Genomic DNA, 26,679 nt, shown 5'->3' with positions numbered 1-26,679 from the left:
TATCAGCACCTTGACAATCACCCCCTTTCTCCTCTGGGTCTCAGTGGGCAAACTGGGGCATGCTAAACTCCAGGAGGATCCCTGGGTCTTTCAGAGTGCAGAGAAGGCGTGGTATGGGCACTCCCCCACCCCCACCCTGAGTGAGGTGTTTTCACTAGAATCGCAGCATAGCTGCGGCTGGAGGCCTCTTCCCAGGAAGAAAGAGCAGAGCGCCTCTTCCAAGAACTCAGAGGAGGCCCACAGGCAGGGGAGGGAGGAGCGGGGGAGTTAATTTTAAACCAAACAGCCTTCAACGCTTCTCAGGAACTGGTTGCTCAACGTGATCTGGCAGGTCCCAGGCGGGCAGGCAGGCCTGCTGCCAGCTCAGAGGTGGTGGGGGTGGAGGACTCGCCCCAGAGGAGAGGCCCAGTGACCTTGAGGGAAGCTGGGCCCTGTCCTTGTCCATGAATCCGGGGCTGTCACCCCAGATCCCCACCTACCTGACCTGATTTGCCGGGGTATGGGGTGGGGTGACTTCCTCTGTCCTAACCACACTAGGTGAAATTATAACAGGATTAATAATGTTAATGATATCATGTCCTTCCAAGGGCCCTAAGACTGTCCCATCCCTCACTCTTTGCTTAGAACCTGATGCTTCTGTCCCCTGGCCTGTCCCTCTGGAGGTTATCTGATGAAGTCCTGCTATGGGGCCAGAGTAAGGCCTGTGCCATTCGCTCATGGAATGGAACCCTAGAATGCCAAGCTGGTGGCAGAAAATCGGATATGGAGGGTGAAGTTGCAGCAGCCAGCAGAATTTCTGGATCCAAGGAGCAAGGCTCCTGTGTGTGCAGGGAGGCTCTGAGCTGAATTCACTGGGCTCGCCCCCCCCCCCCCCCAGCCCGCCCCCAACAGCCAACAAATGAAAGCGGGGGAGAGTCAGAGTGTCTTCACACTCATTGACCTCCTGGCCCCCTCTGGGCTGACAGTCTGGGCCCCCCTCCCAGTGTCTGGTTCCTACAGAGGCTCCTCCCAGGGCACCCCCTCCTCCATTATCTCCACCAGCTGCCCAATGAGATTCCAGCAGCCGGGCGGGGTGAGGCCTGTGTTCTAGGAAAGGATCCTGAGCTAGTGCTGCCAGGAGCTGCAGTTCTTGGAATCAGCACTGCAGGGTGAGGGGACGCTTCCTGGAACCTGCTGGCCACTCCAGGGAGAGAGGCTCAGAGGGCAGGCAGTGACCTCGGTGAGGGGGAGAGGGTGCTGGGGCCTCAGCTCTGGTCCTTGCCTCCAGGAAGCCCTACCTGACTGCAGGGGTCTCCTAGGACTCCCCCCATTTCAGCACTAAGTCTGCTGGGCCTCAGGAGATGCCCAAGTCTGGCACGGCCTCTGCAGTACTCAACATCTAGCCCAGGAATAGGCACAGAGTGGACAACCAGAAACAGTAGGGAAGTGGGGGGCATTGTGCAGGTGTGGGCACACAGGTGAAGGTGGGTTATTGGGCATGAGTATATTGCCCAGACCACTGAGCAGCCAGGGTGTGAAGGGCTCAGGAGATTAGGAGGGAGAGCAAGGTGGGGTCAGCAATGCCAGGCCTGACTCACAGAGTCCCCCTTCCTGATGGACAGACAGCTTCTGGCCAGATCTCCTATCACTCCTATAGGCCAGTCTTTTCCTACATGGCCTTTCCCTCAGATCCTTGTCCCACGGTTGGGGTACAGGCCCTGGCTTCAGAGTCAGGCCATGTAGAGTAGTCCCAGCCCAATGCCCAGCTATGCAGCCTGAAGCACACATCTGGCCAGTTGGAGTTTCAGCTTCCCTGCCTGGATAATGGGGGGGGGGGGGATGCTACAGGGCCCCCAGGAAGGCTGTGGGGGCTATGACCTGGGTCTGGGACAGGGTTAGGGTCCAGCTACACTGCGAGGGTGTAGCTCAGTGTTCCCATTACAGGGTCGCGGGGTCAGCATCATCAGAGCAGGAGCCTGGAAGTTTGGCTGAGGGAGCTGGAGGGCAGGTCAGGATGGGCACAGAGGGCAAGTAAGGACCTCCCTCTCTGGCTAGGGGCAGCCTTCTAACCACTCAGGGCATGTTTGCCTTCAGAAAAATGGAGAACCCTCCCTAACCAAGCCTGGATAGCAGTGTGGGCAGAGATTTGCCTCTCCCCTCATGCCCTCAGGTCACTCTTTGCCTCTCACTGAGCACAGCCCCAAGCCTGCTACCACCCAACCCTAACACATCCCAGAGAATGGGGCCCCCAACCCATCCTGCAGGGCCAGTCCTGAGATTGAGAAGGGCTGAGGTTCAGTGCCCTGATGGAGCCGTGAGGCAGGCCTATGAGAGAGGTCCTTTGACCCCTGTACGAGGATGGTGGGGCAGCCTAGGGACATGGTTCATCACTGTGCCTGTGCTTGGGAGTGCCGGTTCTCAGAGGCTACTTGAGGCAGCTGGCAGTGGGTGGGGAGGCTGAGTTCTCCACCACCTAGATGCCTGGGCACCTGCACCCAGGTCAAGCCGGCTGGAAAGAACCCACCATGGGAGAACTGGACCCGGAGCCCACCCAACAGGAATGAGAAGAACTGCCGGTGTCATCTACTGGGTTTTCAGGGGATACTGGAGCCCTGCTGCAGATGGTTTCAGAGCCAGGCCACCTGCGTGACTTGAGCTAGTCACAAATCGTCTGTGAGCCATCGTCTGTAAAACAGAGACGATGTTATCACTTACCTTTATCGTGGCAAGGAGTATATGTGTAGCTTTCTTTCTCTTTGGGGTTTTTCCTCCCTAATCCCACCCCACCCCTCCGCTTCCCCGTAACATGAGCCCATGTAGACATGAGCCCCAGCAGTGCTCTTTCTCTGGCCCTTGTTGCAGCAAGAGGGACCCGAGGACACATTTGCTTTTCCCACTGGAGCACAGGCCCTGATGCTTGCAGTGCTCTAGGCAAAAGGACAAATGGAAGCCCATGTTACAGAATCTAAATACTTAAAAATCCTAAATCAAGCTATAAACTGCTAGTAAAATGTGTTCTATTCTCCTACTCAACAAAGAAACTTTCGTAACAATACAAAATCTGAAAACCTGTAGTTTTTCTATGTCTGGAAGTCACATAAAAATATCAGAAAGTCAGAGGCACCTGGGTGGTTCAGTTGGTTGAGCGTCCGACTTCGGCTCAGGTCACATAATCTCATGGTTCATGAGTTTGAGCACTGCATTGAGCTCTGTGCTGACAGCTCAGAGCCTGGAGACTGCTTCAGACTTTGTGTCTCCCTCTCTCTCTGCCCCTCCCCCACTCACACTCTATCTCTCTCTCAAAAATAAACATTATAAAATTTTTTTTAAAAATATCAGAAAGTCAGATATCAAAGATGATTGAGTTTCACGATTATCGCTCACGTCCAGGTGTTCAGTGGTGTTAGACGAAATAAAGACATGCCTAATTCACAGAGTATTATATATTTATTGTGTAACATTCACTGTTCTTGTTTTATTCCATTAAAACTATTGGTTATGTTATTATAATCAAGATTTTTCATATAATTTCTATCCTCTTGGCAGTAATGATTTAAAAGACTAAAGTGATATATTCAAAGAGCACAAAAATATAAATTAAACTAAATATATTAAAAAATTGAAAATTATTTAAAATATGTTCCAGAAAGCTATTTTAAAAATAAGCAAAATTAGAAAAATGAAAAGGCAAAATATACATTATAAGTTATAGCGAACTGATGTCAACATTTAAATAAAAAAAGATTTGAAACTAAAACTTTAACTTTTTAAAACTTTTATTCACTGTTAAATATTTCTATATTTCTATAGAGATAAACCTTCCCAATTCACATTCAAATCCTCTGTGAACTCTGAGGCAGGGTCACAACCTCCCTGAATTTCCCTGGGGCATGAGTGGGTGTTTGGGTCTGTCTCACACTATGGCAGCACTGAGTGTCAAATCCCCAGTGATGGTGATGCCCACGTGTTTTTTAATCCATTTATTGTGAATTGATTGTTTTTGTTTTTGTGATATGTTCTAAATAGCAGGCCCCAGGCAGATGAGAGGAGAATGGTTTACAGATCAGGCACAACTTCCAATAGATGGTATTGGAAAGCTTTGGGGGAAAAAAAGGAAGTCCAACGTCTCCCTCGCACAGGCAGCCAACCATCATAAATGTTAAATATTTAAACATGAAAGAGAAAACCCTATAAGCCCTTTAGAGCATCTCCCTAGGGGTTACAACAATATTGATTCTGGGTGAGGAAACTTCTTCTTCTTTCATGTGCTCCCCTGCATCATTTTCAGGACAGGTTAGTCTGGGGCAAAGAGAGTCACGTCAGAAATCCATTAATGCCCATTTAATGTCACCTCCCTGTCTCAGGCACAGGGGGTGGGGTGGGGGGCGCTTCACCTAGAAATAGGCCCTAAGACAAGGATCCAAATACAAACAGCTTATTTGGGAGGTGATGCCAAGAATCACCAGTAGGGTATTGGGAGACAATTCTCCATGGTCCTCTGAAAGTATATTTCTGTATACTTGCCCATAGGCTCAATGACTCCCTTGTTCCAAGCAATCCTTTCAAGGGTGATTATTATACCAAACAGCCTTAGAAGACAGAGATAGTATCTCCCTCTAGGGGAAAAAGGAGGATTTGTTTATTGTCCAGTATAACAAAGATAGTATCTCCCTCTGAGGCAACGTTGGTAGGTTTGCTTGCAGCCTATTATAAAAGATCTGGGCCCCCTGACCCCAGGGTTTCTCTCCTGTAATGCAAACCACTGCATGTGCAGGCACCATCTGGTACTTACTGGGTCATCCTGTGGAAACTGAGCTTCACAGGAGTGGTGCAAGAAAATGCTGATCCTGGGTCTACCACTGTTACTGTAACAAACTGATCTTTATTTCTGAACCACGAGTCTTGTGCCTTCTGCCAGCATCCTTGGGAATATAAGGGGCTAACTTGTTAGCTTGCAAGTGGGGCAAAATCACAGAGCCTTCCCAGTTTCTGACATAGAGGAGAGGGGAAGCGAGACAGGGAAAGAAAGGAAACTTAGGCAGGTGTGTTAATGAGCAGTTTCCCTCTGCAGGCAACCGAAGCTCAGTCCTCAAGCTGAGAGATGAAATAGAACACACCTCATGGTTGTTCCACCCAAGGAGTGGGAAAGCTGGGATGCATATCCACCAACTCCTACCTTCACTGGTTTAGGGCTGCTCCGGGGGATGACCTTTCAGGCACTTACCAAGCTGGCCTGTGCATCAGAGAAAGCCTTAGGCTGAGCATTGCAACTGCCGTGTGGGAACTTCAGTGGGAGAGGATGTGACCCCACCAGGGGTTCTGTGTGAGCAGGGTCTTATCCGAATACTGCCCATCCCCAGTGCCCTGCACAGTGCTGAGCAGACCGCCATCAAGTGCATGCCATGTGGTCCAAGGATAAAGGCCTGTTTACGTCCCTCTATCCTCCATTAGGCCATGAACTCCTTATGGGCAGCATCTGTGTCCATTTTTCCTTCATACTCTGGTACCAAGGGTAGGCCTGACAATCAACAAACACTCACTGAAGGTTTATTACATGAATAATGCAAATAAATAAGCTTCTAAAATAAATGAACAAAACAGAGTCAGCCAGGATGAGACTGAGCCATCCTTAACTAGAGAAAGGCTGTCTACCCAAAATCAAAGCAAGTGCACTTGGTAGGGAGGCACCAGAGGTATCACTCCATGTGTGGGAAACACGATACAAGTACTCTAGCCATCACCATTTTTCAATATTATATTGAAGGTCTTAGCCAAGCTATGAGACAAGGAAAAAAAATAAGAGCTATAAATATTAGAAAGGAAAAAAACAAATTTATCATTATTTTCAGTGGTAAAATATCGGCATAGAAAATCCAAGGGAAGCAACGACCAACAGATCTAAGAGAAACCAAAAAGTGGCCAGTTATAGGATAAACCACATACATTAACAGCTTTCCAGTACACCAGCAAGAACCAGTTAGGCTATCTCCCTGTATAATAAACAACAACAAACACCGTATAGCTGTATAGTAGATAAGCAGCAAAGCTGACTTTTCATTAGGGGCATGGGTCTGGGATAGCCAGGGGAGGAAATGAGGCACGAGCAACTGAAAACCACCTTCCCCTCAGCTGTGAGCTTTCCCCTCCTACCCCGCCCCCCATAAGCCACCAAACTTTCTCCAGGGCCCTGAGCCAGGGGCACAGGTGAAATCCCGATGGCCTTCCCCAAGCTGGGCCCTCTGCACTAGAGGCTGGACACAAGCTGGCCATTCCAGAGGGTAGGTCGGTTGTGTCCATTCCCTGAGACACAGCAAAGCCAGCAGCTAAAGCCCTGGACAGAGTTCTTAGTTGTTAGGGGTGAGGGCATGGCCATGTAGCGATGGGGCTTAGAGCCTCGTGGGGCAAAGGCAGCCCCCAAGCCCCCTTCCCGAGACCAGGTGGAAGGGAAGAGCTCTGTGAAGGAGCGGAGAACTCAGTCTGGGGCCATTTTATGAAACAGCAGCACCCAACAAACCTGAGGGTTCTCTACACTTTGTCCAGCCCTCACCCTTCACCTGCCAAACACAGGCACAGACCTGGCACATAGTTGAGGGGTGCTCAGGGGTGTGAAGGAATAAACACAATCCGGAATGACAAACTCTGAGGGGCCCATCTTGCCTCGAGCGCAGTGCTACAGGCCTTCTCTGTCAGCTGCAGTCTCCTCCGCCCTCGGAGGACACAGCAGGACTTTGCTGCCGCTTCAGAGAAGGGACAGGACTGGGGGCAGGTGGTGGCACCCGGTAGTGCTGTCTCCTGTCTTAGCTCCAGGCCCACCCCAGTGACTGACAAAGTCTGAAAGGCTGAGCTGGCCTGGATGTGGCTCCCACCGTCTCTAACTCAAGGACTCTCCACTGCCAGCCTTGGCCTCTAAAGATCAATTTTATGTTTAGTAGGTGGGTGAGCAGTGGGTGGAAGGGGAAGAGATGCTCAGAGGAGGCCAGAGACAGGAAAAGTTCCATGGGGTCAGAAAAGATGGAGTAAGCATTTAAGTCGAATATGGAAGCTGGATTTCATTTGATTAATAGAGAGGGAGAGAGAGAGGAAGATTGAGAGTGAGAGCAAGAGACAGCATTCCAAGCATCTAGGATGGCCCAACCAAAGACGTGGCATGTGGGAAATCCCTGGGAATGGTCCATAAAGCTTGGGAAGACCCTGTGGTAGGTCCTCAGGTGAGTTTTCTGGGAGAATCACCAATCTTATCTCGCAGAGTTTAACGCAGTGTGGTCATCAGGGGGGTGTCAAGCCCCAAATGCCAGGTCAAAGAGGTCAGGAATGTGGGCAAGGCACCCAGGTCAGGCTCACTCCCCTCTCAGATCTCCCCTAACTTGCTGTGTGAGCCTGGCTGAGATGGGGGGCCTCTCCAGACTTCAGCTTTTTTCCCCATGAAATGGGAGCATAGTACTCAAGTTCCCATGGGCTCCCATGACTCAGAGACAGTGGTTGGGCCTCAGATGGGGTGATACCCCCCTAACACACACAAAGTCCTGACCTGGCTCCCGAAGCATAGAGCTCCTCCAACCATGGGAGCCCTGCACAGACACCTGTGATCATGGACATGGACCCAAGTGCTTAAGTCCCACACCTGTGCACATGCCTGTATACAGGGGCACCTGTGTAGGGGTGTGCAAGTCTCTAACAGGTGCGTGTGTGATGTGGCCTGGTTTCCCCAGAGCCTAGGGCCTCCTGTGGCTCCCCATTGCTGACTAGAGCAAACCTAAGGACATAACCACTCACTGGGGGTCTGTCAGGAGAAGTCCCTGTCCAAGTCCACAAGTTCCTCAGTGACAGGACCTCCTGCCTGAACCACCCCAACGCTGGCTTGATTTACAGCTGGTGCTCAGTGCTTGTGGGTGAACAATGGGCCTGACAATGGGAGGAGAGACAGGACAGATAAGGACCTCAGCCACCCCTTCCCCAAGCTTGGGAAGTAGCCTCAGCCCTCAGTAACTTCACAGAGGATGTTGGCAGGAAAAGAAGACTTGTCCCAGATGCTGCATCCTCACATGACCCTGAATTCCACCCCACCCAAGTGGCCCCAAGAGGAGGCTGAGGTGCTGAGCTCTTGGCTGTGACTCAGCGGAAGGAAGGCAGGAAGGCGGGGGGGGGGGGGGGGGGTGGTGCTGGGCCCTAGGGTTTTGCTTCTCATTTCTCTCTTTCCAAAGCAAATTCTCAGAAATGAAGGTACCCAGAACTACAGAAACCCCAGGCTTTCAGGGGCACCGGGTTCCCCAGTCCTCCCACCCGTGCAGGCACAACCATACACCCTGGGGGGAAGCCCCTAGTCCCTGTTCCCTGCTTGGTGCCTTCTTCCATACCCCAGAATCAGGGATTGAATCGGTCCACATTGGAGCCGAGAGGGGATTGTGGACTCCTGAGACTTTTCAGGAGCATGTGGCCCAGATTCACCTGCTGAGACAGACACTAAATGAAAGGAGGCACTGGGAATCTCCAGGTTGTGGGGGTAAAGCAGCCCAGGGTGGGCTTCCCAGGAGAGGCGGAGGCAGAGGCTGCCAACACCAAGAACCCAAAGGAGCCACACATGAGTTTCCTCCCCCTTCCCTTCCCTTTCCTCATTCCCTTCTCTTCCCTTCCTCCTTTCCTTTCCTTCCTCTCGCTTTCCCTCTCTGTTCTTTTCATATTTTTAGCTATCGTAAGGAGCCCAATTTTAAAAACCACGCACAGACTCAAATGGGCACACCACCAAATTATGACACATTAGATTCCTCCCCTTGTGTCCAGAGAACCGGGTTTGTGCTGAGCTTGAAATAAAGCTTCTCTTGCTGTCCCTGTGAATGAAAGAGACTGCAAGGTGGCCTTCAGAAACACTGCCACCACTTGTAACCACCTCTTTGTGGGGGTCAGGGGTCACTTGGTCCTGTGCCACTGAAATCAAACCCTGAAAGAAGCTAGACACCAAAGCTGACCCGAGACTGCAACTCCTATCCCAACCCCCAGTTCAAACGTGTGTTCACTGCTGTCCTCCTGATGGACTTAACACTGAGAAAATGTTGAGAATTTGAACTTTAAAAATACATTCATGTTTAAGGTACTGCTTTTATCTTTGTAAAACTACATGGTGGAGTTGCACATGAAGCTTGCTTTGAAAGAACAAACTCCACAGCTCTAAAGGGCTGGGCAGAGTGAGGAAGAGATGGCGCACTTCTGTGCAGGCAGAGAGAGGGAGCTGTAGTTAGTTCTTGAGCTGTGGAATGCCTTCAAGGAGGGCTTTAGGCACATCCACCCAGCGCCTCCTCCCAGGATCTCCCGGGCCTGGGGACCTAAAACGCCTCCACCACCAGGCAGGCTTCATACCCCTTATGCTGAGGTAGGACTCACCTTCCCGCCCACTTGTCAGCTGAGAAGCAGAGTCTGATGTCTATCAGTCCCACCCCACGTCCAGGGGACATCAGTCTCCTTTCGGTAGCAGCCACTCTCACTGCCCTCCCCTCCCCCGCATGCAGGGGCTCTGCATCTGGTTCCTCTGCTGCGGAGTGTGAAAGCTGGGCACCTGGGAAGGAAGGAAGCTTGCTCCACGTCTGGTGCTTCTGTTTGACTTGCCACTTTCCCCTTTGTCTGGAAACTCAGGTCAGCCCTGCCGCTCCCCCCACCCCCAGGGATCTGAGCCTCTCCGGGAACTGAGGCCCTGGGATGCAGTCAGCCTCCAGAGGGGGCCTGCTCAAAGTCCCCGCCCACTAGCTGGGACATCAGAGGACTGGTTCTAACCCCAGCATGGCCGCTTCCTGGTTGTGTGATGTTGGGCAACTTAAGTCTTAGTCTCTTCACCTGTCTAGTGGCCAAGAAAGCCATTCCTGATGTGCAGACAGGATTTATGCCAGCATGTGCAGCACCTGGCACCTGGCATGTGGAGATGCCTGGTTACTGGGCCTGGGAGGGTGGTCTTCCCAATTTTACCTCAAGGGCTGTCTCTGACCTATGCCACCACTGGTCGCATCTGGATCTCCTGACGCCCTTGTCCGTTGTCCAACACTGCTTCTGGCATGTCTGATGGCATCCCACACTCTCGAGCTGACTATCCTTAACATCCCACTCTCCAATTTAGGGTGGCCCCAGGCTCTAGTCAGAGTCATGGGTCCCATTGTCCCTGACATCTCCTCCACCCAACCCCTCAGCAATGGTTGAAGTCAGTTCTGTTTAGGAGCTACCTGAAGAGCCATATGAAAGAGCCACACCATCCAAGTAAATGACCACAGGCCCTTGGCAGCAATGGAGGTGGAGAGCACTGCACAACAAGTCAGGAGGTAAGTGCTATGTGACTCCTAGTAAGCCCCTTCCTTGGAACTGTTTGGAAAGAGGGAGATCAAGGAGTAGACGTTAGTCTTGCTAAAAATCCACCCCTCCCAATATGATCAGGCCCTCTTGGCTTCATCGAAAGCATATTAGGAGAATCCAGATTCCCAGACCTTCCATGAGGCACATCAGCCCATGCCTGGACTCCCAGTAGCTCTCCTTGTGGCTCCTCAGATGGGACCATGGCTTCAAGAGCCCTAGGACTTGGCCAGCCTGAACAGGGACAGGATCAAGGACTCTAGCTGGCCATTTCAGGTTTGGTTATCGCAGGCCGAGAATCCCAGGAATGACTCAATTTTATCTGAGCCACAAAGCCCAGTCCAGACCCGAAGCAGGAGCTGGGCACTGGCTGATGACTGGAAGGAGACAAACCCTTCACAACTCACACAGAGGGTTCAGATCCATCAGCTTGAAGTCAGGCACTCTTGTGCCCATTTCACAGATGTGGTACTGGCAACCCAGAGTGCAGGGCCCCTGCTCATCTTCATATACTCAAGAGGTGCTGGATCCAGTCCCTGACATCCTCTCTGAAGGCCTGGGTGGCCCCCATGCCACAGAGATGGGCCATGGAAGCCAGCCTTGCCTCCTTTCCCCTGATTGCAGTCCTATTCCATAGCTGCCCCTGGTGCCAGGCCAGCCACTCCAGGGCCCACCCGAGCAGTCTTCCAGTCTTCTCTACCACGTTAGACCTGTGGATAGGGAGCCTGGGCAGCTCAGGTCTCCAGATGGAGGGGTGTTCCCCATCCCCACCTCAGCCACCCCCCTTCTCAGAGCAGAGGTATTCAAGGCAATCTATCATGCACCTCAAATTTCCTCCAGCTCCTGCCCATTTCCAAAGCCACTTCCATTTTTAGGTATTTGTGACAGCAACACTTCAAGTAGCAAAATCTGTACTAGTTTCCTACTGCTGCTGTAACATATTACTACAAATCTGGTGGCTTAAAACCACACACATTTATCATTTTATAGCTCTGGAGGTCAGAAGTCCAAAATTAGTTTCACCAGGCGAAAATCAAGGCGCTGGCAGGATTCTATTCTTTCTTGAGGCTCTAGGGGAGAATGTATTTCCTCGCCCTTGCCAGTGTCTAGAGGCTGTCTGCATTCCTTGGCTCATGGCCCTTTTCTCCAGCACACTGCCTCCCTGTGACCTCTGCTTCCCTCAAATCTCCTTCCCCACCCCCATCTTATAAGGACCCTTGTTGATTACACTGAACTCATCTGAATAATCCAGGATAATCCTTCCATTTCAAGATCCTTAACTTAATCACACCTGCAGTTCCTTTTGCCATGTGAGGTAACACATTCACAGGTTTGGGGGATTAGGACACAGACATCTTAGGGGCCATTTTTCTGTCTGCCACAGGAGGGGTAGGGTTGCTTTGCCAATCCCAAGCCCCATCCAGAAGCTCGTCCAGGACTGAGGAGTCCTGACAGGGGATCAGGCCGCTGTTCTGGCCAAGACTCTGGGTGGGGGCTGGCCAGGGCCCAGAGCTCCAGGAAACCTGGCACCTGCCCCCGTTGCCGCCAAGAACAGCCTGTACTCCTGGCGCAGCCGCTGTGCACAGATCAGGTGCACTTGAGCCCATTAGTAGCCATGGCTTAACTCGGACAGCTGCCTAGTTTGGGTGGGAGGCTGGGCCCTCATAGCTTCTTCTCTCCCTATTGACCAGAATATGCAAAAGCTGCTGTCAGATCAGACAAGAGCCACACAGGAAGTTCCAGCTCCATTCTAGAAAATACACACATTGTTGGTTTATGAGTGGACATTACTGACCTCAGGGTATGCCAGACCCACATGTGGCCCTAGAGAGATGAGGGAGACAGGAAGGTTTCCAAATGCATGGGGCAGAATGTCATCAGTGCTGGCAGAAGTTTGGGCTAGGAGCATGGTATGTAGGAGGGAGGGAGGACAGAGGGATCAGGGCGGGTGTTCTGGAGGAGGCAGCATCTATGTTGGAGCTTGAAGGGAGGGGAGGGATCATTTGGATGGCAGTGGTGGGCAAGGCATTCCTGATGGGAGACACTGCCTGGGCAAAGGGAAGGAGGTATGTTTAGGGAATAGAGAGTCCTGCGAGGAAGCTGCAGTCCAGGGCGGTGGACAAAAGAATCTGAAGGTGAACAGGGAAGGACATGCTGGCCTGAAAAGGTTAAAGCAGCTCTCAAAGCCTGTCAGCAGTGGAACACTTTGTTCTGATGGAAGCTTACTCAGAGCACTGATGGGGCTTTGAAAGGGGTCCACACAGGGCCTTTCCCACAGCCATCACCACCCCCCTCCCACCTCTTCAGACCTGGACTCTGCAGGACACAGTGACCATACTTAAGTCATGAGGAGACAGCCAAGGGTTTAGGGCAGGGATTGGCAGCAGTCAATGGCCCACGGTCCAGGTACAGGGTGGTGGCAGGAAAGGGTTTAGGGGCGAGGTACCTGGGTGTCTCAGTCAGTTAAGCGTGTGACTTTGACTCAGGTCATGATCTCACAGTCTGTGAGTTCAAGCCCCGTGTTGGGCTCTGTGCTGACAGCTCAGATCCTGGAGCCTGCTTCAGATTCTGTCTCCCTCTCTCTCTGCCCCTCCCCCACTTGTGCTCACGCTCTCTCTCTCTCTCTCTCTCTCAAAAATAAACATTGGGACACCTGGGTGGTTCAGTCAGTTAAGCATCCAACTTTGGCTCAGGTCATGATCTCACAGTTCATGGGTTTGAGCCCCATGTCAGGGGGCTGTCATGTCAGCTGTGCTGACAGCTCAGAGCCTGAAGCCTGCTTCGGATTCTGTGTCTCCCTCTCCCTCTGCCCCTCCCTGATCATTCTGTCTCTCTCTGTCTCTCAAAAATAAATAAACATTAAGAAAAAAATTTTTAAATAAACATTAAAAAAACTTTAAATATTAAAAAGAAAAGGCTTTACGAGTTTAGGGGTACATTTCAATAGGGCAGCTAGATGGGCCCCCATGGAGAAACCTAAGGGCAGTTAGGACAAGCACCCAACTGTGAGACAAAGCCTGTTTCCTCAACTGTCAGCAAACAGGATGGAATTGCTTTCCGAGTACATCAGTCAAGGACTCCTACACCCCCTGCCCATGCGTAGGGTTGGCTGGAGGAGGCTGGAAGGGCAGTAGGCACATCCCTCAAGATCTCAGGGGTCTGAAGAGCCTGGACTCTACCATCAGCTCCATAACACATGCTGGGGTGGGGGTGAGGGGTACTCATCTCCTGCTTTGGCCCCAGGAAGGAGGGAGGAGATAGGGCAGGTGAGCCTGGCTTTCCTGGGCAGAGCCACTGATTGTTGTGGCCTGGACCTCAGGCCATTCAAGTCCTAGTGCAGAGAGGAGGTGCTGAGGGAAATCTAGGCGGCCAGATACCAGCCTCTTGGGGGCTCCATCTCCAGAGAGCAGGTAGACGTCAAGAGCCCAAGAGTGAAATCCCTGCCTTCCCTCCTTTCCAAACTGCCATTTCTCTGCCTGCTTTGTTTTGGTGTCAAGCACCAGACAGACGCATAAGGGTACAGGCCCTCCCTGTGTCTCCCCACATGTCTGCTCTCTGGAGCAAGCGGTGAAAACACAATGCCCCGCCAAAGGTGCAACCCGCGGACTCCTCAGAACCATCCTATGAGATAAAGCACAGGGTCCCATTTATCAGGTATGAAAGCCAAGGCTGAGGGAGGTGAAGTCATCTGGCCAAGGTCACATCCTGGTGAGGGGCAGATGCCAAGATCTGAACTCAGGGTGGTGTGGCTTCAACATCAGAGCTCAATGTCCAAGGCCCAATCAAGCCAGTGCTGTACGTGGTCCCCACAGGGGCCTCTGGCCACCCCTCTAGCTGCAGGCTTGAGGCCCGGCCCGCCAGTCCACTTGGCCTGCATCTCTTTATCAGAGGAGTCAAGCCTCATGGTTTTCTAGGAAGGTTGTCTCCAAAGGTTGCTCCTGCTTCTGTGACCCCAGCTGCCCCAACACTGTAATTCCCATCATTATGGTCTCTTGGGGTGACATATCCACATGCTTGCCAAGACCTTTCCTCAGTGATAGGTCCAAGGCCAGGAGAGTGAAACCATCAGGGAAGACAGTACTGGCTGAGGTGTGGCCCAGGCTGTGGAACAATGGGGCAGGTTGCCTTGAGATGCTGCTGAAGACAGCAGGAGCTGAAGGGCACAGGCAGAAGAGATGGGCGATACTGGTAAGGACCTATGTGGGCAGAGGTTGGAGAGCACAAGGGGGCTCAGAAAGCCAGGAACCTCTCTCTGGCTGTGCCCTACAGCACCCTCCCAGGTTCCTTCTAGGCAGCCATGATGGGGAGTCCCTGATCCTCCTCAAACGAAGTCAGGAGGAGCTTGGAGTCCATGTGGCTGGCATTGGGCAAGGAGCAGGACACAGGAGCCTTAGGAGCTGCAGTGTGGCCCCTGCTAAGGCAGATGTGACCCTCAGCACAGTAGGGGAAGGAGTGGGTCACCCAAGCCAGGTATGAGCCCAGCAATACAGACTCCCCAAAGGCAGGGACCTAACTTCCCATCTCTACTTGGCTACTTCCCACCATGAGATGTCAGGCAGGCCACATCTTCTCTTGGGGAGTCCCTGCTGGAGGAGTGAGGATTCAGATGCCAGCTCACACCCCACCTGGCTGACTGAGGCTAAAATGAGGCTGCCACCTTACACTGGCCTTGGAGCCAGAAGAGCCAGCTTCTTGCAGGGAAAGGAGCTGCCCGAGGTCCCAGTGCAAGACACAGCCCTGGAGCCCAGCATCCTAGCTTTAGCAGAGGATACTGACCACCAGACCATACTGCCTCTGGCCACCGTACCACCAGGTCAGGCCCTTGAAAGTGCCAGTGGGATGAGCCAGTCTGGTCTGGCATGTTCCTCAGGACCCACTCTGATGCAGATTCACACCAACACCTGCCAACTGGGAGGTTTCCTGTCGCTGTGGACAGAAGGGCTGGGCTTTTGGGCCTCCTGGTGGCCACAAGTCTGCACAGACCAGAGCTTGGGTGGAGGTCACAACCAGCTACCTGCGCTGTCTGGGTTTCTCACTCTCCCCAGCTCCAACCAGGGACAGATGGGTTACCTGAAACTGCAAGGTCAACCTGGAAGGAATGTTTTAGCCAAAAGCTATGAGAATAAAAAGTAAACGTAAACGCTGCTTACTCCTTACTGGCTCAAGCCTTCAGTGAAATAAATGAGGATAGGTGACCCCAGAACTGTGCACCAAAGACCCTCAGCCCAATCCCCTCCAGAAAGCAGGCAGTCAGCTCTGAGTTGAAATTCAGATGACACTCCTGTGCTCAGAGCCTAGACCCAGTCAGGGTGTGTGGGAGTGTATCTAGGGCAGTTGAGGGCTAGGTCGAACCCTAGGAGTGAGTTGATCAGTCCCAAGGCCCTGGCATCCAAGGCCAAAAGGAGCACCCATGTGCCTTTCTCCACACTGCACTCTCACACTCCCACCAGATGGGAGACTGATGGCTAGTCCTGCTGGAACAGGAGGAAGCTCTTACTCCCAGCACTGCCTGGGGACAAGGGGGCAGGGGACCCACAAATCACAGTAACAAAACATTAGACGACTATTTGTTGGTCTCTCGACACTTTATTGGCCATATCTCCCAACATCCCCAAGGCAATTCCACTCACAGAGACACTGAGCAACCTACCCTTGGCCACACTGATGTGATGGGAAGCCAGAATGGGAACCTAGGTCTGCTCAGCTCTGAGCCAAACTATGGATGTCCTTGTTCTTTGCCACCCCAAGAAGGACATCCCCACCCTTGCTTCTATCCCCAAGTCTCCCAGAAATGTGGAGCTTGGGGAATCACAGAGCCATGGGAAATGTCATAAGCATCTGGGTTCTAGAAAGTGCCATCACCTCCCCCTGAGTAGCATTCCAGGAAGAAGGATCAGCCAGGCACTCTGGTAGGCTGGGGCCCTGGTCAGGCTTCCATAAGGCAGCCACACTGTGGCCCAGACCTCCGGATATGCAGGAACCTGGGCCTAAGGAGACAGGGGCAAGAGGCCAATCATTGCCTGAATCCCAGGGGATGAGCAGAGTGTGGGAACAGCACATTCTCCCCACAGCCAGAGCTGTGGATGGCCTGAGTGGAAGAACCAGTGTGGCTATGACTATGGAGGTAGGGGTGGGGTAGGTAGAGCTCACCTCCCACAGAAATCCTTGCGCACAGCCACGAGATCAAGGGACAGGTCAGGCCGGCTCTGAAGCCAACTGCCAACAAGCTCTGGATGTCTTGGGTCCACTTCTAAGAAGATGCTCCTACATGGAGGAGAAATGGGTCAGCTCAACCAGGCAGAACTAGGACCTGCACTTCTGGGTTACCTGGACCGGGAGGCGTGGGGGCAGAATGACTGTCAGGGCAGGCCTAGTACACACTGGGACAGATCCAGGAGACCTGCCCTATCCATACCCAGAGTCCTTCAGAAGCCAAGGTGCCAGGGCCAAGATGTGGGTAATGATGTCCATGCCCTCCTCCCCACCATCCAGGGCTACTGGGTCTTCATAGCTGAAGGGAAAACAGTGGAAGGTGAGAGTCTGGGACAGGGGGTATCTTAAACTGAGCAGGGCCCTCCACAAAGGGGCCCCATGGAACTTACACTCTGGGCTGAGAGGAAAATCTGAGGACACAGAGGAAGGAGACCCCAAACAGCAGCTCTGATGCCCCTACCTCCTATAGGCAGCAGCCCACCAGGCAGTGCTGGGAGTGCTTAGCGAATCCCACTGACTGATAGCAAGGCAAGTCTGTTCCTATGCTTAGTCTGGAGCAGGGTTGGGGGGGGAGCTTGGAACTGGCTAGACCATTCCTGAGAGCCTGGAAAGGGGGAGCCAGCACCTTGACCCACATTACTCCTGCCTCGTCCAAGGGATCCTGGGCTACCCCTAGTTCTCAGCCCTTGTTTGAGAACAGGATGACTCACAGCAAAGCCTGGAGTAGGGTCTTAGTCCCAGCCTTCTTGCTAAGCCCCTACATGACCTTGGACCAGGCATCTTCCCTCTCCGGGCCTCATTCTTCTGTAAAATGATGTACGCATTTGAGCACCTTCTATGTATTCTATACCATGTCTAATGTTATTCATTGCTAAGTCCTCCTCATGGCCCTGCAAAGGTCTATCACTCCCCTTTCAAAGGCAGGAAATGAGGCTCAGAGAAGTTCAGTGGTCTTAAGTGGGAAGGCAGAAGCTGAACTGAGTAGGTCTGTGGGCTCCTAAGTGAACCTCTCTTTCAACATCACTGTCCCTTTCAGTCCCCTCTCCCTCCCTGGCCCTCCCAATGGTGTAGTTCCCCCAGGGCAGACACATCCCCCAAGGCCTTCTCAGGCCTGGCTCCCTCCTATCATACCCTGTACCTGCGGATCTCAGGGGCCAGCTGTTCCATGTCTTGGTGGAAGATGTAGGGAGGGTTGCTGATGACCAGGTCCATGGGGCCCCAGGGCAGGAGGTGTGACCAGCTCCCCTCTATGGTCAAAGGGAACACACAGCAGAGACTAGGTGGCAGCTCTACCTGCCACCATGTCCCTTGGGTAGTCTCCCTCCCCAAGCCACACCATGGGCCTATCTCTGGATCTGATAACCCAGACCTGCAAATTAGTGCCCAGGGTCCCAGGCCAGCAGCCTGGCCAGGAGCATGTATACTCTGAGATGGCAACTTTTCACATGGAATATCCTTGCCCTCTCTCCCTCCTCTCAAATCTCAGCTCAAGTGCCACCTTTAGGAAGACCTCTCTGACTGGTTAGTCAATGCAAGAGCCTCTGTTCTCTGTAACCCTACTGGCCCTGCCATATGCTGCCCCATAGCCAGCACATGGACTCGGTGTGTGGAGGGCATGCCTGGCTTTAGTCAGTCAGTTCCTGGCAACTCTGCTTGTCCATTCCATCCAGGTGCCAGGTGCCACACCAGGTGTATCACACTCTATGGAGGGTGCATATGAGGCTCAAAGATCTTGTGGATATGTAATGAAGCCAGAACTGCAGCCAGAACCCAAGAACACTCTGCAAAGGTGTGGCTGAGCTGTGCTGTGCCTGGGCCAGGCAGGAGCAGCATGGGTAGGCACTAAAGTATTAAAGTATTCTGGTCCTAAAGCTTTTCTCCTGAGCTTCTGCTCATCTCTTGACAACAAGCAAGCAAGCCCTAGTTAATCTCACTAGTTACAGGGGTTCAGAAAATAACAAAGACCCTGTGGGTGGTCCCTGCATGGGTCAAATCAGCCCAGGAGGCAGCAGGGACTTGCAGGATTGGTCTACGATAGTGTGTATGTGTGTGTGTGTGTGTGTGTGTGTGTGTGTGTGTGTTGGGGAAGCCTCCATCCATCTCTCCACCAGTCAGCACCTGTGCTGAGGATCCCCACCCCAAGGAAGATGGGTAGGGAAGATACCTAAAGTCACATCCAGGGGAACGATCTGAATTCTGTCCAGCAACCGAAGCCTGAAGAGATGGGAAGTGAGGGTGAGCACAGGGGAGGCTCCTGCTTGTGGCTACCAGGACTATGAGAATAAACTCTTCTTGGACTGGCAGTTATCTGGTGCCCACTGTCCTTCATAACCCTGTGGGACCCATGCCAGGCAACCCCCGCCCCCCGACCTCCCCTTTCTTAGGAGTAGAAAACAGACATCAGTGAGTTTAATACCTGAATAGGGACTGAGACCAGGTCCCAAAGTCAGACTTCCCCAATCCTGACCTTCTGTCTCCCCAGCCCGCCTACCTCTGAGCATTCTCCTGGGTCAGGCAGATGGCAGCTTCTCCTTTATCCACAGCAATGACTCGACTCTAACCCAAGAATAAATGATGGGTATGTAGGGGGCAGGTGCCTGGAGAGGCCAGGGCTGGGGACCAGAGCTCTCCTCCAACCCCTACTAGAGAGGAGGGAAATACCCAACAGCCATTCCCCTCTCTGTAGCCAGGGTCTGGCCAGAGAAAAAGGGAAAAGAGTTAGAGGCTATGACCATGATAGGCTGAGGGCAGCCCTGTCTTCCCATATCTGGCCACCTCCTCTCAAGTGCTTCTAGCAGAAACGGGTGGGGAAAGGATCTGTGGGACAGTGAGTGGTAACCCCAGTCTACTCAGGGTGGGGCACAGGGACGCAGAGGGGGCTCACCTGGGGAAGCTGACTCAGCAGGCTGAGGGAGATGGCTCCCGATCCGCAGCCCACTTCCAGGATGAGGGGGCCACCTTGGGCTCCCATTGGACAGGAACTCTGGGTCACTTCTTTCAGCACCCATTCAACCAGCTCCTGTGAGGCAAAGGGGTCTGGATCAGAGTTAGTGACAACCCGACCCTCCAGGGGGTACTGGCACAGAGGCCCAAGCATGGTTAGAGGGGTCAATGTAGGGGGGTGTCTAAAGCTAGACTGAACTTTATGTCAGGCCATGGGCAGGTCACTCTGCCTCTCTAGGCCTCAGATTCCCCACCTGTGAAACTGAGTGGATGATAACCCATCTCATCAGGATGCTGGGGACATTAAACAGAAACACATTCGTGAGACATGGGTCCCATTCCTGGTACATGGTAAGTGTTCAATAAACCTCAGCTAGGCCTTTTATAGACAGCCTCTGTTTTGTGCACATGGCAATGCTAGAACCATGCCTGATGTTCCTCGACCACTTCCTCTTTGACTGGCCCTGATTCCAGAACTTTCCCTCCATTAATCTGTTGGATCCTCACAAATGGTCCATGAGGAAGCTAAGGCCCAGGGGTCAAGGCCCTTCCTGGAGCCTGGTTCACAGCTCATGATGGCCAATTATCAGGGGCCAGAGTGGCCCCAGCTTCTTCATAGAGCTGAACTTAGAAGGCCCCCAGGGAGGGACAGGGAATTGCCTCCATGGAGGTGGGGCATAGTAGGGAGAACACAGTCCTACCTAAGCCCCATATCCGAAGAGGGCTGTGGCATGCATACACAAGGCATGGGAATAAGTGGGCATAGTGTGGTGGGAGGTGCCTGATTGCACCTGCCTTGGGGGCCTGGGGACACTTATAGACACTGTCACTTTGGAAACAACAGGCTTTCAAGTCTTGTCCACCCATCTGCTACCTGCAGGGACTGTGCATGGAAACCAATACAGGGTGGAGGTGAGAGTGGAGGGCTGCTGCTGCCCAGTAGCCAACTGTTTCTAATGAGCAGTGGAGTGAGGGCCCAAGCAGCCAGGCATGGAACTGGGAAAGGGCAGTGTGCTTCCTTCTCAAAGACAACCCTTAGGAGAATTTCCCTACTTGGGACTCCTGGAATCCTAGGCAGGGCTGGCTCAGGAATGGGCAAAGGGGTCTGCAAGTGGGTGCTCCCTTCATCTATAAACAGGTCCACCTCTCCAGAAAGGCTTCCTCACCCCCACCGCCCCACCAGGCTCTCTCTACCATGGCTCCTCACCATGAGTCTAAAGTCCAGGATGCAGTTTGCCTTTCCCACCAGACTGAAGGCTCCATGATGGGAAGACCAGGAATCTAACCCATCACAGTGTGTCCCACAGGCAAAGCCTGACCCTCAGAGGGGCCTCCTGGCCACTTTCCAAGTGCTGGGCAAGCTCTCAGTGGTCGTGGGAAGCTACCCTCTAAGTCTCAGACTCCCCTAGGTCCTCCCAAACTCCCAATATCAACAGTCAAGCTCAACAGCTCCAGATCACTCAGACCCATTTGCCATATAAGCTCCTCAGTCCTGAGTCCCAAAAGGCATTTTATCCTTCCAGGCCCCCCAATCCCAGGAGCAAAGCTCACCTGTGCCCAGGGTAGCAAGTTCAAGGCAGGTAGGACTTGGCCTATGGGTTTAACCCTTCCTGTTTCCCTCACTTGCTCCCACTAGTCCTGTACCAGGCACTACTGGAGATTGCAGGGGTGCTTGCAGCAACCTGGGCCCATAGCACTGGGACTACCATAGCGCGAGAAGTCTAGAGCTGTGGTGGGAGATTGCGGGCTCAGCACTGAGGCCACATACTGAGCATCTGGTAGGACAGCTGAGGCTTGTCAGGGGTGTGAACTTCTCTTGGTTTCCTGGCCACAGACAGACCTACTCTGGTTGGAGAATGACCCCTTGGACAGCCACACTGGCCAGCCACCTCACAGAGACACCCCTGACCTCAGAGAGACATACAACATATATGAACGGCCATCCCAGGGAGCGCATGAAGCTGAGTGTCCCCTGGACCCTCTATTACACTCCAGACCACTTGAGGATCAACTTGGCTATGGGACAATTATAGGGGTAGAGACCAGCTGCAAGAAGTCCACAAACTTTCCTCCTCACCAAGTGAAGAGCCTCCAGCCTCCATCAGCCTGAAATTGGTGGCTCTTTAGAGGAGGCTGAAAGCTGAGCTGGCCTCAGACTCAGGGCACCTCTTCTAGGTGAGTAAGGGAAGAATCCAAAACCATGATGGGGTGGGGATAGAAGGGAATGTGGGGAACAGACAGCTTCCGTCAAGAAGTCAGCCCAAGGCCTCAGCAGGACCTGACTGCTGTGAGTACCCTCCATTCGGATGCTCTGAGACAGCAGCCCCATGAAGGTGGCACTGCCTCTTTCAAGCTAATCACAGATAAGGCACTGAGCCTCCCATACCCCGCAGAGCCTCATCTTGCCCAATTGGATATGAATGGCTCACACTCTCAGCCTTGGGTTTCCCACTGTACACACCGCCAGCCTGGGGACTGAGCCACCTTCCCACCCACAGGGAAAGCCCAACTCATCGAGCCACATGCCACCTACAGCTTCACATTTCTGACTTCTGCCCCCATCATCAGAAACTGTCCTCCAGTGGATAGAAAGATCACAGGCACCATAAACTGTTCCCTGCACCCATTCTCCCTACTCCCTGCCACAGGCCACGTCCTCTCAAGTTCTTGGTAAAGCACCCCCAATGTGGCTTCACATTGGGGCAAACCTGGCAAGTTCTCAGAAATGTCTGCGCAGTGAGGTGAGGACCTGACCTCCCAACCACAGCCTCCCCCTCCATTCTCCCCTCCCCCTGCTCCTTGCAACAGAGCTGCTCTCTGGCCCAGACCCACACAGGAATGGGGGGCCCCCATGTGAGCCAGAAGTCCGCATTCCACATTCAGAACCCTGGAGCACATGGCTGGTGTCAGATCAGCTCTGAGGGGACTGAAAGGCCATCATGGTAGCTTCCCTCCCATGTCCTGACCCTTGGCAGCCTCAGGAGACAGTAAGTGAGCTCCCAGCCAGAGGTCACATGCTTGGGAAAGACACAGGGTAGCCTCCCAAGAACCTACAGGTGGCAGACCACCACTTCCTGCTCTGGATCTCCGCATTCTATCCCAGCTCATCCAATCCCAGATGGGACAGCCCTATGGGAGATGTGGGGCCCTGACCCAGAGTCAGAAAGTCCAAGTGCTGCCCCCACGCTCCTTCCACTGGCAGCCCTGTGACTTTAGGTAGTTCTCAGATTCCCTACTGTCCCTCCCAGTACTGGGCTGTAAAGTGAGGACCTGGCCTCTGAACCACATGATGTGGAAGTGAATGGGGTCAGAAGGTTTCTTGGCCAGGGGAGAGAGTCTAGGAAAATGAGGTGGGACTCTGGGTACCTGTCTGGGCAGGTGAATGAGGTATGATCTTTCCTAGGAATGTTTGTATGCCTGGGTACCTTTTGAGAAACACTCCTTCTCAGAGCCTGGTGCCCTCTAGCTTGCCCATCAGCCCCCACACAGCACCATCCACCTGCTCTGTTCTCTCTGGCTCCCTATAAGGTCAAGGGGAAGCCCAAGAAGGGCTACAGAAAGCATCTCTCCCACAATAAGGGTGCCTTACCAACAGACAGTATCTAGGGCCACCCAATCCCTAGTCCTAGTAATTTGAGGGACACGGGTAATTACTTGACCAGACAGTGGATCTAAGAGAACCACCAAGTCACAGATTCCCTGGCCCAACCCTTTTATCATGTGGGCCCAGAGGGGTCAATGACTTTCCTGAGGTCACATAGCTGTACCAGGCCTCCAGGTGTCCAGCTGGAGCCCTATCCACTCCACCAACGCCTCCTGAGATAGGAGGAAGGCACTTTCCCCCCATGGATTGGATAGGCCATGTCTGGGAGCTAGGACATTGGTCTGGGATGTGAGGACACTCAAGGAGGCCAGAAGGAGACCTCTACACTCTTGGCCCCACCTACCAAGCCTTCCAGGAGACACCAGTATAAAAGCAAGGCCTCTGAGGACAATAATCACAGGGTCCCAGCGCCCCCTGGAGGAAATGTGGAGCAAGACAGGTACCCTAAACCCCACCCTCATCCCCATCCTGCCCTGTCCTGGTGCCACACCTACCTCAGTTTCCGGGCGAGGGATGAACACTGGGGGGGCCATCTTCAGACTGAGCCCTTGAAAGTCCCACTCCCCAAGGATGTACTGCACAGGCATCCTACAGAGAAGGCAGCTGGGTGACATCAGTGCTAGAGCCTGGACCGATAGGACCATGACTGATTTGAGAGAACTTGTGGGTTACCAAAAGCGTCAGGGTCGTCCTCCTTGCCCCAGGACTCTGAGCCAAGGCCTTCCCTCCCTCCCTTCTCCCTTTCTACTTGCCTGATTCCCCTCTCATCAACCCCTCAGACCAACACCTTCCTAGTCCTTGTATACTTTCCTCCTCCCTGACCACGAACTAGTTGGGCTGGAGGAAATCAGACATCTGTTCCCCACAGAGCCCTCAGGTCTGGCCCATGGATGCTCACCTTTGCAATCGGCAGTGACTCAGCTTCTGCACATGCTGTAGCTGCCAAGGACTCAGGGGCTGGGTCCGAAGTACTGGTCTCAGGCTCTGAAACTGCCCCACAGAGAATGTGAGTGGCTGCCTTCCCTGATCCAAGGGCCTGACCCAGGTTTAGGTGGACAATGCTTGTGGGCCCAACACTGACCACCTTGGTCATCCCTGGATCCCTACTGCCCGGCACACACTGTAAACGTTAGCTGGGTGAATGAATAAGTATCCATCTAAGACACGCCTTCAGAAAAACCCCATCACTCTTAGCTTAGCATTCTCAGTGGGGCAGAAAAGCCTGGATGTTCTTCCCTAAGGTTCTCCCTCCCCCATATTCTGCCCTCTTAACAACACTGCACTTAACTGTTTTGGCTCCAAGGACATGAGCCACGATGTACTCACTGGATGCCTGGGCCTCAGGGATGCCCCTCTTCTCAAAGACTGCAGTCCAGTGGCTGACCACCTCTGTGGCACTCAACAACCCAGCCAGGGGCATATAGGATTGCCATGAGCTGAAGGCCCAGCCCCTGGTGCCTCCCTTCCTTCCCAGGGCAGACAGGAGGGCCCGGAGCATTCGGTCCCCAAGCTCCATGTCTCAGGGAAAGGCTCTCCTGAGTGCTCCCAGGTCCCTAAGTCTTCCAAGTGATGTCAGCTGCTGAAGATGGGTCACTGGCTCCAACCAGGTAGAGACGGTCACAGGCTCTGGCTCCTCAAGGTGGCTCTGATCCAAATGTGACTGCCAACCTGTAAGAGAGAAGAACCAGGAGAGCAGCTGAGTCTTGTGTGACCCATTCTTCCCTGACCTGCTGCCTGAGAGAGGGCATGCTCTTGCTCTGCTACCTCCTTAACTCCATTTTAGACCCTCACCCACTTATTTGATTCTTCTTGTCTTGGCCAATTATGTTTTCATCATGTTTTTAGCTGAAGTGGGCTGAACCCAGAGCTCAGCCCCCGGTGATGGGTCGGGGCTCAGGCTTGAGGGCTGAACAGATCTGTATCATCTAGTGTGTGCGACTTGGGAAAGTCATTATTTCTGAGTTCCAGTGTCCTCCATAAAATGGGGAGAATAGCATCAACTCCATGTGAGCAGTGCAGCAGACAATGAATGTCAAGGGCCTGAGAGTCAGCTCAACACACGGGAGGGACTCAATGTTACATGCTCTTAACTAATATTGCAAGAAGAGAGGAGATTGCCTTTGCTTGGGAGCTTTGCTTTGCTTTTGACATTTTGCATGGACTGATTTGTATGCTAAAATTCTCCCCATGCCCCGTTTAACCCATAATCCTAAACATCAGCATAAATCCCCAGCCAAAAAGAAATTGACGATTATTTGTTAACTTTATACTTAAGTTATCACAAACAAGATTTAACAGAAGATTTAAAATTAGTGGTCCCCTTTCCCGTCGCACGGACTAAGGTCCAAACTAGCATACTGAGCACCTGCTAAGTGTCACACCTTCAGAGACCAGCTGGGAGGGAAAGCGACTTGCCTAAAATCACCTCGCTAGCACTGTCCCAGGCAGGACACAAACCGACGTCCTCCGGTCTCCAGAGCAGCTCTGTCCACCTGAGCGTTGCCCCAGGAGGAGCCAAGGCCTGAAGTCCGGGACGCAGCTTCCCTCTCAGCTCTGCAAAGCATCGTTAATGACCCAGGCAAGGTCGCCTCTCCCCAAGCCTGTTTCCTCATCTATATAACGCGGAGTGGGGGTCTCGAGAGTGCTGCAGTCCAGGGGCACCCGTCCTGGTTCCCATTTCTAGCACGTACCGGCCTGAAGAATTACCGCGCCCGCCCGCGCGCCCGGATGCAGAAACTGCAGGGGCATGGCCCCCGGATATGCAAGACCCGACGTGAGCACCCTCGGACGCCCTGCTTCCGGTGTCGGTGCTTCTGAGAAAGGACTCGGGCGGACCCAGTTGCCCAGCTCCAGAGTTCCTAGTGCTACTGGGTTCCACCCGGGAAGCCGCTGCGGGCTGTTGAGGAGGCTGTGAAAGCCACGCGAGGTGCGCCGGTAGTCCACCCGCGCCAGGGTGCGTGGATGTGTGGGAGGTTGCGCCCTAGGGACCAGGTCTCCCCATTCTTCCTGAAGGTCACGGAGGGGACATGGCCCCAGCCCGCGGGGACTACTACGAGCTGCCGTTTGGGTACCCAGCCGCGGTGGTGCGTGGTCAGCCCCAACGGGGCTGTCAGCAGCCAGCCCAGGGTTTGAGAATTGGAGTGCGATGTCCAGGGGCATGGTCTAGCGTAGCCTCTGCACAGGCCTAGCAGCACTTGGATGGATTCCAGTGGTGGGGACGGTAGCAATCTGAGGGCGGGACCCAGTGTTCAAGACCTGGCCGAGAGTGGTCCGAGCTGCGCTGGGGGCCAGGGGTCACTAGACCCCAGGGCCGCTTTTGACCCTCTTGCTCCCAGGTTTTAGGGTTTGGATGCTGGAGACCTGGGTTCAAACTCTGGCTGTTGCCAGCTCACTCTGGGCCTCAGTTGCTCCTTCTATAAAACTCACGGCAGTGTCCCACAAAAGTGTGACCTGTCCCACACAAGTGTGATCTGCTGACACCCTCCTACCACCAGGATCTATTGTTAACTAGATCACTGTTAACTACTATTAAACATGCAGTTTCCTGGGCTCGATCCCAGACCCTTAATCCTCGTAAACTCCCTTGAAAATCCGAAGATTAGAAGGTATCCGAG

At 53.2% G+C, this 26,679-nt stretch overlaps 1 protein-coding gene across 9 annotated transcripts; it reads right to left on the bottom strand.

Annotated features, from left to right (window-relative positions):
* Positions 1-15,871: 15,871 nt before the first annotated feature.
* On the bottom strand, positions 15,872-25,853 carry HEMK1 (HemK methyltransferase family member 1). 9 transcript variants are annotated; one of them, XM_043587422.1, is made up of 11 exons: positions 25,481-25,853; positions 24,354-24,733; positions 23,964-24,055; positions 23,560-23,653; positions 19,403-19,537; positions 19,010-19,074; positions 18,683-18,732; positions 17,657-17,765; positions 16,721-16,816; positions 16,456-16,569; positions 15,872-16,292 (listed from the first exon to the last, which is right to left on the bottom strand). In XM_043587422.1, the coding sequence occupies exons 2-11, from the start codon at positions 24,579-24,581 to the stop codon at positions 16,232-16,234; spliced, it is 1,044 nt and encodes a 347-aa protein (XP_043443357.1). In that variant the 5' UTR covers positions 24,582-24,733; positions 25,481-25,853; the 3' UTR covers positions 15,872-16,231. The 9 variants fall into 9 exon arrangements, with proteins under 9 accessions (XP_043443357.1, XP_043443358.1, XP_043443360.1 ...); XM_043587423.1 differs by having other exon boundaries at positions 25,756-25,853; XM_043587425.1 differs by having other exon boundaries at positions 23,560-23,691; positions 24,392-24,733; positions 25,756-25,830.
* Between the last annotated feature and the right edge of the window lie 826 nt (positions 25,854-26,679).

This window comes from Prionailurus bengalensis, chromosome A2 (genome assembly GCF_016509475.1).
Source record: "Prionailurus bengalensis isolate Pbe53 chromosome A2, Fcat_Pben_1.1_paternal_pri, whole genome shotgun sequence".
NCBI classification, from domain to species: domain Eukaryota; kingdom Metazoa; phylum Chordata; class Mammalia; order Carnivora; family Felidae; genus Prionailurus; species Prionailurus bengalensis.
The sequence above is the reverse complement of the archived record's forward strand: the minus strand, read 5'-3'. Positions and strand labels throughout refer to the sequence as shown.

Coding starts and splice junctions, on each gene's coding strand:
- HEMK1 (XM_043587422.1), bottom strand. CDS start 24,581: ATGGAGCTTGGGGACCGAATGCTCCGGGCCCTCCTGTCTGCCCTGGGA. Junction 19,538..23,559: donor TCCCTCGCCCGGAAACTGAG/GTAGGTGTGGCA, acceptor TTTGCCTCACAG/GAGCTGGTTGAATGGGTGCT. Junction 19,075..19,402: donor TGCTGAGTCAGCTTCCCCAG/GTGAGCCCCCTC, acceptor TTCTTGGGTTAG/AGTCGAGTCATTGCTGTGGA.